Source organism: Bos grunniens, chromosome 10 (genome assembly GCF_055505025.1).
Source record: "Bos grunniens cultivar Pamir isolate PY7600 chromosome 10, Bosgru_T2T1.0, whole genome shotgun sequence".
Lineage (NCBI taxonomy): Eukaryota > Metazoa > Chordata > Mammalia > Artiodactyla > Bovidae > Bos > Bos grunniens.
The window spans coordinates 361,595-374,727 of record NC_141174.1 but is presented as its reverse complement, the minus strand read 5'-3'; the positions used below and the strand labels follow the sequence as shown (position 1 = coordinate 374,727).

The 13,133-nt window shown below is 38.1% G+C and overlaps 1 protein-coding gene across 5 annotated transcripts in view; it reads right to left on the bottom strand.

Moving 5' to 3' along the window:
• SPG11 (SPG11 vesicle trafficking associated, spatacsin) overlaps positions 1–13,133 on the bottom strand; it is a 77,206-nt gene that overhangs the window by 48,807 nt on the left and 15,266 nt on the right. For all 5 annotated transcript variants that reach the window (XR_015133796.1, XM_086319087.1, XM_086319085.1 and 2 more), the window contains 9 exons: positions 9,572–9,704; positions 7,697–7,852; positions 7,123–7,298; positions 5,095–5,271; positions 4,160–4,231; positions 3,741–3,868; positions 3,252–3,427; positions 2,322–2,535; positions 244–447 (listed from right to left, as the gene is read on the bottom strand). Coding sequence is in view for 4 of the 5 variants with exons in the window: in XM_086319087.1 (XP_086175213.1) it covers positions 244–447; positions 2,322–2,535; positions 3,252–3,427; positions 3,741–3,868; positions 4,160–4,231; positions 5,095–5,271; positions 7,123–7,298; positions 7,697–7,852; positions 9,572–9,704 (1,436 nt within the window). In the remaining variant the exon portion in view is untranslated. The remainder of the gene's footprint in view (positions 1–243; positions 448–2,321; positions 2,536–3,251; positions 3,428–3,740; positions 3,869–4,159; positions 4,232–5,094; positions 5,272–7,122; positions 7,299–7,696; positions 7,853–9,571; positions 9,705–13,133) is intronic.

Genomic DNA, 13,133 nt, shown 5'->3' with positions numbered 1-13,133 from the left:
AATAATATATATCTAATTATTTAAAAGGTTAATATTGAATTACATAATTAACATCTAAAAAACACATGATAAGCATTTAGTTGAATGGAGTATAAACTAAAAGACGTTACCAAATGTTAGAGTGGGGGGAACTACTTCAAAAAGATCAGTAGTGCTCACATGAATGCTTAGTATTTTCCTAAAAGTCATATTCAGACGTAATATGGAAAGAGGAAACATGAAGGCTTCGTTCTTAGTACTCACTTGTAATGGTCAAGATAGACATAAAGAAGATACTGTAGACTGTGTTCCAAACAATAGAGAATGAAGTGAGAGTGGAAATCCCATCCTTCTTTGGACCTATAGTTTTGAAGAGCGAGGGCATCCTGCATGACACCCCCAACACGGTTTAGTCTGACAAGGAAGAGTTCAAAGTCTTCTAACTCAGATGTAAGAAAAATTCCATTCCTATTGGGAAGGTTTAAATAAAACATGGCAAGTTAAAAAGTTGCTACATTCAGAGCAGACCAGACCATCTCCATTGCTAAGTAATCTCAACTAGTTAAAAACTAGTATTTACAAATAAGACTGCCAATTCTTACCCCATAAATATGTTCTGAAACATGTCTTTTGCTAGTTTCCAATAAAGGTTTCTGCACCACTATAGTATTTTAAGGTAGTAATGACAGTCTCCAATTATCTTAAATATTTCAGAAACCTAAACTGAATTACTTCCACTTGTTTGTTTTTGACTAGAACTGTACAACCCACTGTGGCTCTTGAAGCTAGATGCTTTATACACTGAGGAATTCACCAAAATATACAAACAAAATCATTAAGAGATTAAAAGCATAATAAAGAGTAACTTAAACAGACCAACTATTAAAGAACAGAAATTTGCATTTAAATATCTCTATAAGTTTACTGTTAATACATCATGAAAGGCAAAGTTTTAGTCGCTCAGTCGTGTCTGACTCTTTGTGACCCCATGGACTGTAGCCTGCCAGGCTCCTCTGTCCATGGAATTCTCCAGGCAAGAATACTGGAATGGGTAGTCATTCCCTTCTCCAGGGGATCTTCCTGACCCAGGGAGCGAACCTGGATCTCTTGCATTCAGGCAGATTCTTTACCATCTGAGACACCAGAGAAGTCCATACGTACCATTAAAAGAGTACAAAAAGAAAGTATTATGTGCAGTTTAGAGAAACACCACATAGCCACCACCTAGATTATAGGACACTGTACCTGGAAGTCCTTGGAGTGCTCCTCCCCTTTCACACGAGCTTTTCTGCCGCAGAGGTAACCACTATCCGGATTATCATGATAACTGTTTCCCTACTTTCATTCACCAACATGGTTTTACTACCCATGTGTGTAGCCTGAAATATTAATAATATTTGGTTCTGGCTATTTCAAACGTGACATATATGAATGGAACATCCTGGACACGCTGTTGCCTTGTTTCTCCCACTTAACATTGTGTGATTTATCATGTTGATACTACAGCTGTAGCATGTTTTCATTGTTAGTTTCACTTGTATAGTTCTCACTGTTCCACTGTATGATTATCCCACATTTTATTTTTCTATTCTACCTTTGATAGTCATTGTCCCTAGATTTTTTGTAAAATAAATTTCCCTTTCTGTGACTATAAATAAGAAGGAGCATCTTCTCAAATGTTTACTGGTCATGTATGCTTCCTCTTTTGTGAACTATCTGTGTGCTGGTATCTTTCCCCTCCAGATCCAAGCTCTACTCTCCTGCTGTGTGTCCCCAGAGGCTCGCTCACCTGTGTGGGATGGTCTACAAGAGTCCTGTGCCCTCAGGCTTCTGCTTTGCTTTGTCTTGACCTACGAAGATCCCCGTTAGGAGACAAGAATCGAGAAAAAGGGAGGATGGGGATGCCTTGGCGCACTCTGTGCCGTGTGGCAGCAGGCTGGCTAACGCTGTCCACTGAGGGACACAAGTCCCACCAGGCAGCTCCCCTGGTTTCAGGGAGTGTCGTCTCCCTTTGCCCCACACCAAGCCTCTTAGAAAGCACCCCCTAATTCCATGGTCATGAAGACAGCCTTCTCTGTCTTCTAAAAGCATTATGATTTTACATTTAAGTTTTAAAAACTACCTGGAGGGCTCCCTAGTGGTTACGAATCTCCATGCCAGTGCAGGCGATGTGAGTTCGATCCCTGGGTCAGGAAGATCCCCTGGAGAAGGAAATGGCAACCCACTCCAGTATTCTTGCCTGGGAAATCCCACGGACAGAGGAGCCTGGTGGCCTACAGTCCATGGGGTCGCAAAGAATTGGCTACGACTTAGCAACTAAACATCAACAACAGTTACAATACCTGGCCAGCTTATCTAAAATTTCATTTTTCATGTAGTTGTTGCAACAAGTATTCTGATCAACAACATCAACAGTCAGAGGTGGCCATTTATTCTGCTCAAGTGAAGCATAACTACTCTGGGTCTGAAATTCTCCAATCCACAGGATAATGCTGGGCCAATCATGGTGTGCTGTGAGGTATCTCCAGAGGCCTTCAGGAGAATACGAGTTATATCCTAAGTAAGAACAAAATTCATTTTAAAATAGCAATGAATGATGATTACTGACATAAAACTCAACACTAATTGAGCAAACATGATGATCTGGGCAAATACTTAACATAAAAGAAGAATCACTCAGGCCCTCTGCTCCTTTTCCTAGTTCCCTCTTTTGTGCTGTTCGTTTGCTAACGGATAGGTCAGCAGGAGGAAGAGCTAAATGTTGCCTCCTGTTACTACAGTGGTTAAATGAAGCTTGGGAATTACCTGTTTCATTTATCTTGTCAGCCTTCTTTTTCCCTTTTCTTTTCCTTAGTATAAACAAAAACTTCAGCTGTAATAATAAACGTGAATTTGACACCCTATGAACTACCTCTGTTTACCATTGTTAAGTTATTCCCCAGAGCCCCGGTATGATACAGATTCTCAGTTTACACAAAGAGAAACCAAAGACTATTTTGAAAAACAAAGAACGTCATGGAACCTAGGAAGAGAACTCTTAGCCTTGAAATTTCATATTCATGAACCAGATGATTTTTCTCTTTCACAATCACATTATAAATCCCTTACAAAAACCTCAAGACAAGAAAAAGCTCTCAATATAAAGACTTGCATTCTAAAGCAACTGAGTATTTTTCCCCAAAAGGAATTTGAAAATGAAGACACACCAAAATATTCAAATACCAATGCCTAATTTAATCTTCATTCATTCTTTTAGGCTCTTTCACACTTGCCTTCTGGATTTATCCAGGGGAGAAGGATGGATTCTTGTGTTGGCTGATTCCACCACTGAGCCCAATTTAACACAATCCTATGATCTTGCTTGTTAAGTTTATCTTTATGATCATATTTTAGGAATGAGTCCAAAACAGACTTGTGCTTGGAAAAATCTTGTTCCTTTATCCAATACCTAAAAGTGTGATAGGAAATTTTTAAATTTTGGAGGGAAAGGCATCATTCCTTTTTCTCTGCTCAAGAAGTTCTACTCTTTAGGGGAACACAGAATTCAATACTCTTAACTTTGTATTTATTATCTTAAAATATTCTGATATGTACATATTGATCTGACAGGGGATTCCTCAGGCCCTTCTGGATGATACAAGTTTAATTTTCATAGGGAATATGAGCTCAATTCCACATAAGAAGTCCAAGATAACAATTAAAAACTAAGCCTTGTCTATGGTGTTCTTCCTATGTAATAAAAACGGGGCTAATGAGACTACCTGGGTAAAGACTGGATCTGTATATTTTCTTGTAAATGTCCTGAATAAAACTTCTCAACTTGATGCACAAAGTCTACAGTCCTTTTCTCTTTTTCAGAAAAATAATTTTTTTCTTTAAAAATTTCAACCTTGAACAAAAAGCAATTAAAGAAAAAAATCACAAAGAATCAAGAACATTTGCAAAACAAATTCCATGAGATTAAATGCCACTTAAGAATTATATTTTGAATTTCTGAGGCAATGTATGTATTCACACAAATTTTCCGTTAACACAAACGCAAAATGTTCATTTAAATAAAGACAAGGAGTTGTCATACTTTTATTTTACTAGGTATTAGCTGAATGTTAAAGTAATTTGTTTTGAAGTTTCACCAACATTTACTAGAAAACATAAACTACTTGGTCTCACCTTTACCTACCAGAAAGTCCCGTACGCTTTTATCAGCTGTATAGAAGCATATCTTGAGCAACTGGTCTTTTACATTAAAGCCCTGAAATAAACAGAAAATCAAGAAAACTTACATTTTGTAATGGAGCTATTTGAACCTAAATATATGTTCAATACAGAAGTACTCTATTACAGAAATGTGCCCTGTTAGAATTCCACCACTTTCCTGCTCTTGTAAATGTTCATTTTCTACATTTATCAAAATATTTGCAGACTATCTCTAAATCCTTAAGGTGATTTGATTTGCCAGAATGCCAAAGGCAGCACATAGAACAATTTAAGGCAAGGCCCGGCTACCACAGGACCAAAACTACAGGTCTCTGCTATCATGATTCACTTGAAGACAACCGTCAACGCACGTAACAAACCTGACAGTTTCACCCCTCTGAACTTCCAGAGAATTACCACGGGCAAGACCTCAACCATGCAGATGAGGACCATATCTGCATGGTCCAGGAACCCCATCTCCAGGACATTCCTTTCTCAAGTGAAGTAAAACCATGGAGCACTGAGCAAAGGTATACACCACTTGAAAGCGCCAATGGCGACATAAGAGAGAACATAAAGAATGTCCCCCAACAAACAATGAGGTCCTCTGCACACTATGAAATGTGTGAAACCTTTTATGAGAAACACCGTTTCCCCTTCTAACCAAAGTACCAAATCTAATAGAGAACAAATGGTGGAAATTCTAACCAAGAATCTCTTCCAGAAAGGTCTTGGCACTAAAGGTTTCTCAGTACTGTTGTCATGATTTCCCAGGAAAAGCCACACACACTTCTCAGTCCTGTGACATGACTACGAATACAAAGCAGTTTTCCTAACAGCCAGACACTGTACTAAACACAGAAGAGAATTTCTTTCATTAGCAACTTTATGATCGGACAAACAAATTTTGCCACTTACCATATTCTTCAAAAGCTCAGAGGCTTCCTCCATGTTGTTCTTTTTCAAACTGTCAAAGACCAAATCTAGGCCTATTCTAATCAACTCCTCAAGTCTTTGAGCAGAATGACTGTTAATCCTGAAGAAAGTTTGTGCCTCTGGTATTTTGTTGTTTAAAATGGCATTGGCAATAACTTCCTAGGAAAAGGAAGAAAAACATCTGCCTTTTGAGTTCCTTTTTATTACCTTAATATGTTTATCAACAAGGGACTTATGTATTTACTGACTACCTCAATAAGAGAATTTTACTGAAAATCCACTACTAGATTTGGGGCTTGGAAGGGGATATGAATTGACCAAGATACAGACTCTGCTCTCCAGGAGCTTTTGGACTAGTGGAAGAAACGCAAATAAAGCACAGATTATAGAACTGCATGATAAGGGGGTGACACAGGCATTTCCAGGGCTCGAGAGGGGAGTTCAGAAGAGGAATATCTAAACAAGAGAAATGAAGAAAAAAGAAAAGGGTTCCTAGTAGAGCTGACCGATGAAGTAAAAGTTTTAAAGACAAGTAAGTGTGATGTATGTTTAATGAGAAAAGAACTTCCAAAACAGACTTCCAAAAACAGAGAATATTTAATATGCAGAGGCATAAGGGCAAGAAACAGTATCAAGCCTTCAGAGAACTCGAAAGTACTTAATGTAACTAGAGAAAAGGCTGAAGAGAGTAGCAAATGCAACATGAAAGAAAAGTAGAATCTCCATCATAATGGCATGGTGTGTGTGACATGGGTTTTATCCTGAAACTTATGCAGAGCCACTGAAGGATCTTAAAAGCTAGGATGATAAAATCATACAGATGTATTTGGAAGATACATATATTTTAGAAAGGACACACACACATTGGCACACACACACTGGCATGCATGTTTTTGGAGACAGAGTCCACAGCTTTCATCGAAGTGGACTGTAACCTCCCCCCAAATTAAAAATCAGTGATTATGAGTAAAAAGAGCAGAAGGCCATAGATGAAACCTTGGAACACATTGAAAATGGGAAAAACGAGAAATGAAACCAGTGAAGGAGACTGGAAGAGAGAACCCTAAGAGAGTGGAAGGAAAATGAAGTAATTTTTGGTTAGAGAATGATTGAGAGACAGCAAGAGCAGTCACACCAGGCGCTTCCCCGCCCTTGTACCCTGAGAGGCACAACCTCAACCGCAGTGCTTTCACACCCTATCAGTGTGGACCATCGGGGTTAGGCTACTCTGGCCTTGGTCTTTTCAATGCCAACATCCTCCAAGAGATTAGAAGAATTCTTCCACTCCCTAGTCAAAAAGAGGGCATCACAGTTTGGTTGTATAAACTTCTACTATAAAAAGAAAGCCAAGTTGATGAGTATAGAAAATCTAACTGGCAAAATATCTTAACTAGAATCTGAGATAGGAATTGAACTGAATATACTTCCAACTATATAATGTCATAACTTTCCTAAGATCGAATCACCAGCAGCAATGTGATTCATTCAAACGTCAGGCAGAACGGACAAGTCCAAAGTACCATGTCCTAGATATTGAAGGAGTGCTAGTTCACGATGAGTTTGGGGTTGGGTGTTTCTCACTGGATCCAAATGGGCAGATCTGGCATAAAGAAGGTGCCTATCTGTATTCTGAATTAAATAAATGAAACTTGTAAACATGTATTTGAAGTTGTACTCAGAGATCCAAAAATCTATAAAACCTAAAAGCCTTTCCAAAGACTCTGAATCACAAATATACAGATTCTAGGGATTTCCCTGGCGGTTCAGTGGTCAAGACTCTGAGCTTTTACTGTCGGGGGTGGGAAGGGGGCAGGATTGATCCTGGGGTGAGGAACTAAGATCCTGCATGCTACAAGTGTGGCCAAAAAAAAAGAAGGAAAATTAATACTATCACATGTTACAATATGGATGAACCAACAAGTATACAGATTTTAAATTCTATTTCTTCTATCATTTTCTCAGATTCTCTGAATCTGAAAAATAGAAGAAGTGATTATTACTCATATTTACCTCAACACTGAGTTTCTCCCATATATTGCTCTCCTTTACTTTGGGGACATTTTCATTTACATCATATTCATCTATAGCATCTGTTAGCTTCCAGGGAAACTTTATCATGAAGGTTCGAAGTTCATCAATGTAGCTGGTCAAAATGTCCACTCCTTTCTGTAGATGTTCATCTAGCTCTATGGAAAACACCAATGTGCCAATTTCATACATAAAGAGTATGAGTGTGTGTGTGTGTGTGAGAGCAGAGAGAGAGAAATAATTCACCATGAGCTATATAACCATAATGAAGTTTACAAAATGGCAAAATTCAAACAGTGTTTTCAGATCAAACAAAAAAATCTGATCTTTTTTCCTATTTACAAGTATCCCCATGTTTTAATATAACCCCCTTCAAAATGATTAGTTCTTCCTGCCAAATTTCCCAGGATTAGAACCCATTTCACTCACTCAATTACACACTGAACTTAGCAAATGGCACTCCGCTGGCTTATGCCCTTTCGTGCAATAGGATCACTTACATCTCTGTCCTGACATAAGGGTAGGATAATTGTCCCTTTATTTCCTGCTTTCTTACCTTCAATGTGAATAAAAAGCTCCTTTATTTGTTTGTTAAGAAAAGATAGTGTAAGGTTAAGTAACTGTTCTGAAAAGTGTTTGCTTTGGGTCTCAGAATCATTTTCTCTAATTGCTGAGCAAAGTAAATCCAATGCTGGTGTCAGCTCTTCCACATCTGAGGAAAAACCAAAGAAAGGACTATGAAGACCACCAGGACACTCCCAATAAAATTAACCTATCCAAAAATACTATGCTCCAATACCTTAAAACATAAGACAAAGACCAATGTCTTACTCTCAAAAAGCTCACAAAACTTTCATGAAGTCTTATTTCCTGCAAATTTCCGGGACTCTATTTATCACTAGTCATTATTTACTGGTATTACTAGTAACTAGGATTTTGATGACCACTACTCTATTTTAAATACTGTACTTGGTGTTTTATAAATGCTATCTCACTTATTCCATTTAATGACCAGAGAGGTAGGTATTACATCCCTCTTTCCACAGATGAAGACACTGAGGTTTCAAGAGGATAAGTAACTTGTCCAAGCTAATCTGAGCATGAGTGGCAGAGAACAAATTTGAATGTAAATCTGCTGATTCCAAAACCATTCTCTTAAACATACAGGTGAAGGCAAGGATGGAGGCCCCTGAATCTTCTGTTTGCCAGCTGCAAATAAAATGCTGCCTGCTCATTCCAGCATCGGCCCCACCTCTAGAACTGCATCTGTGTGAGAATGATGGGAAACATGGGTTTTACCAAAAGAGCAGGAAAAGCTAATCCTATGCTTATTTCCAGATCTATCCCCACCTTTTAGGGCAGAGCAGTGCAGGTGTGAGTGGAGGGAAGAGTAATCACTGACCACCAAACAGCAGAAGGGAGTAATGACCATACAGTTGCTACTGGAGTTCCCCTCAACACCACAAACCAGGCTTTTCTCTATAAATTTAAGCAGACTTAAAAAAAAAAAAAAAAAAAAGTGCAGCATAAAAAAAAGTTAGCAGTTCAAGAGGGAGGAGGGCAAACTCTGCACTCAAAACAAGAGAATGTCAATTCACACTGCAAGTGAGAACCAATATTACCCTGACTGAAAGGGTAGGCTGCTCTTTTCTCCACTAAAAAAGAGTATAAACTGGTAGAAATTAATCCCAATAATTGTACATATGTGAAATTATACAAACACATAGCATTTATAGCACATTGCCAACAATAGCAAAAATTAGAATCAATCTAAATGTGCAACAGGAGTTTGGTTGGGGAAACTATGGCACAGCCCATATAATGAAATTCTGTGCCACCATAAATAGTACACCTATTGTTATCAAGGAAGATGTCTGTAATACATTATCAAGTGGAAAAAAAGCAAATTATAAAACTTTATGTACATGGGAAAATACATTTTTTACCCTGTCCCTCCAAAGAGAGGACTTGCAACGACTATCTGGCTGAAGAATAAAAGCAGAGCTCCTGTTTATTAACAATGAAAGCCAAAGTCTTAAAAAGAAGACTTGGTAACGTAGCAAAAGCAAAGTCAGGATGAAAACTAAGCCAGCTGCACTGTCACTATATACCTCAGACAGCTGCAGGAGTGGGGAATTTCACAAATGAATTTTATTTTCTTTTGAATAAAATGCTCTTAAATTTCAAGGATCATCTCTTCCTTGCATACTAAAAATACAAAGCACAGTACAGCATATGAATAATTAATATTCAAAGTATAATGAGAGCATTTACAGATTCTTACAATTCTCTCAAGAGTCCAGAAAGGAGACAAAACATTATGACTGAGTCCTGGCTAGTAAATAAGTCATCAGAAAACATAACAATAATTTGAAAGTGATTAAAAAGGAAAAATGATAAATACAAATGTAGAAGCCTTCATTCCACTTACGTTTTAAATATAAATGGGATGCAAAGTGATCAAACTGATCAGGTACAGAAGATTTTGAGGATGGAGTCAAAAGATTTTCTTTGCTCTTTAAAAAGAAATCTACTGTGTCCAGCTGATGATTTTCTATTCCTGCCTGAAATGGGAGGAGATCGGGAAAAAATTACAATACGAAAAAAAAGTTGGGATACAAGTTTTTTAAAACTTTACAATTTAATGCACTAACAGAGATACAAGGCTATCTTTATCTTGTAGGAGTACCTGAGTTCTAGTGCAGATTCTGACGACGACTGTGTAATCTAGGGCAAGTCTCTGTAACTTTTTGGAGCAACAGTCTCTGCTTCAGCAGAAACAGGAGGTTAGAAAAGAAAACACTTCTAGCTCTGTGCGTGCTGAATGCTAAGCCGCTTCAGTCACGTCCAACTCTTTGCAACCCAATGGGCTATAGCCTACCAGGAGAATCCATGGGATTCTCCAGAAAAGAATATTGGAGTAAATCGCCTGCCGCTCCTCCAGGGTATCTTCCCACCCATTTTGTAATTCTAAAACCATTCAAAGCTAGGTACCTGGGGATCACCCTCACAGTTAAGTTACAATCTATTTGAGTTAAAATATTATAGCAGATTAATACAAAGTTAAACTGAAAAAGCAGGCTAAATACAGACTTCTGTTTCTAACTAGGAATCTGAGGAAACTGTTCTATAAAGAACACTTAAAAATCATAGATTTAAAATTATATATACAGTTGACCCTTGAACAACTAGGGGGTTAGGGACGCTGACCCTCCTACACAGTGGAAAACCCATGTATGACTCTACAGCCCTCCCCCTGAATAAGAGGTTTCACACCCATGTAGTCAACCTGCCTTGGATTGCGTAGTACTGTGGTACTCACTACTGAAAAAAATCCCGGTACAGGTGGACCCGTGCAGCTCAAATCCATGCTGTTCAAGGGTCAATGATGGTGCGTGTGTGTGTGTGTGTGTTTATATCTTTAAATGCTCAGTTGAACTGAAAAGAAAGTGAGAAAAATCCTCAGAATTAAAAATAAATTTCTGATGGCCTGAAGCAGGGGTTGAAAAATAGGACGAACCAACCAAATTCAGTTCCTGCCTGTCTTTGTTTTATAGGAACACAGCCACATCCATCCACTTACACACTGTCAATGGCTACAATGGCACATCTGAGTAGTTATAACAGAAACCTGCCTGGGGTCTCTGGCCCTGGACAGAAGTTTGCCACGCTGAGGCTAAAGCACTGCACTGAAGAAATCACCTGGAGAGCCTGTTCAAACGTGGGCCACTGAGTCCAGTCCCCAGAGATTCTGATTTCCTAAGTCTGGGGTGGAGCCTGAAAATCTGCATCTCTAATAAATCTCCAGAAGATGTGATGCTGCTGGTCTGGGGGCAACACTGAGAATCCAAGGGGTGAGTTCTGGGTACGAGGCCAGGCAGGCTGGGTGGGAAGTACTGGTCAAAGTTATGTGCGGAGGAAAAGAAAAGAAGAAAGAGACTTCCCTGAGGGAGACAAGAAACAGACCCTGACTTCACACTACACAGTGAAAGGAAGAACTGAACTGTGTGTGCTTAAGGAAGAATACGGCTGCCAACAGTTACCAAGTTGGCAACTTTCAAATAGTTCAGCAAAAGTAAGTAACATACAGTCAGAACAACCGTGGCAAACTGTTTTGTCAGTCACTCAGTGTCCCGACTCTGTGTGACCCCATGGACTGCAGCCTGGCAAGCCCCTCTGTCCACGGGATTCTCCAGGCAAGGATACTAGAGTGGACTGCCATTTCCTTCTCCAGTGGCAAAAGGTTAACAGTTGGTAAACAGAAAAGAGATAAATGGATTTTCATTTTATAACTTTTACAATTTTTCTATAAATTTGAAAAGTTTCAAAATAACATATTTAAAAATAATGACCAAATAGTAATTCTAGAAATAATAAATAAATAAAAATTGAAACTAGATACTCAGCGGATATATTGAATACCAGATTAGACCTACCTGAAAAGAGAAATAGTGAGCTGAATTACCCAAAGACTCAAAGAGATTAAGATAAACTGAGCCAAGTATGAAAATTCTAACTACTTCTGATGAAAGAACACTGTGACAACTGGAAAATGCACATTCAACTTTCACAAGGAACATTTATGAAAACTGAGTGTTTAGTAGGCTATACCTGAGTCTCAACAAAGTAACTCCTTTGTATGCTGTGGGAGATTAAGGCCAAAACAATGCTGTAATACCACCTAATCCTAATTAAACTTACTACATGGACACACAACGTCTAAGGGCAGAGGCTCTGCAGTCACACTGCTTGGGTTCAAACCCTGGCACTACCAGTTACAATCCAAGTACATCTGAATTAGGATTCCTAACCTCTATGTTCCCTCAACTGTAAAATGGAAATAATAATAGTTTTTATCTATAGGTAAGAAAATGAGCTAGCACCTGATTATTAACATTAATATTTAGAAAAAATAACTATAGGAAATAACCCAAGAGTAAACATGATTACTTTGGGATAACAGATTTATAAGAGACTAATTTTTTTTTCCCATTCTTAAATTCTCTATAATAAATATTTTGTAGTACATGAAGATAAGTCTTTCAATAAACGGTACTGGTCACTGAAAATCTACATCCAAAAGAATGAGCTTGGGTCCTTTCCACTTACCATATATAAAAATTAATCAAAATACATCAAAGAATCAGATGAAAAAACTAAAACAATAAAACTCATAACTTTATAAAAGTAAATTTTCATGACCTCACAGAATAGGCATTGGTTACTTAAGATATGACACCAAAAGCACAAGTAACTGAAAAACAAAACTCCCTAAAACAGGTAAACTAACTTCATCAAAATTACATACTTATGTTTCAAAGGACACCATCAAAAACGCTGGAAGTAAAACCCATAGAATAGGATAAAATATCTGTAGGTCAGACATCTCATAAGGGTCTAGTATCTAGAATATGTAAAGAACCCTTAGAACACAACAATAAAGACAAATCACTCAATTACAAAATGAACAAAGGATTTAAGTAGACATTTCTCCAAAGAGACATATAATACAAACGGCCAAAAAGCACATGAAAACTGATCAACACACTAGTCATTAGGAAAACGCAAGTATAAACTACAATGAGATAACACGTCATGTTGCCTTCACAGTCACTAGGATGGTTATGATACAACAAAACTGGACAAAACAAGTGGATCTGGAGCTATCGGAACTCCTTTACCTTACTCTGGGAATGTTCAATAGTGCAGCCACTGGGGAAAACAGTTTGGTGGTTCTTCAAAAAGTTAAGTAACTTGCTAACTCTACTACCAGGAGAAACAAAAAAATAACAGTGATAACAAAAACTAGTACACCACTTTTCATAGTAGAAGAATTCTTAATAGCAAAAAAGGAAAAGCCACCTGAATGTCTATTGATGATGAATGGATTACAAATATGTGCTATACCCACATAATGCAAAGCTACTCAAAGTCCTGACATATGCTACAGGGATGGACTCTGAAGACAAGCGAAGTGAAAGAAGCCATCCCCA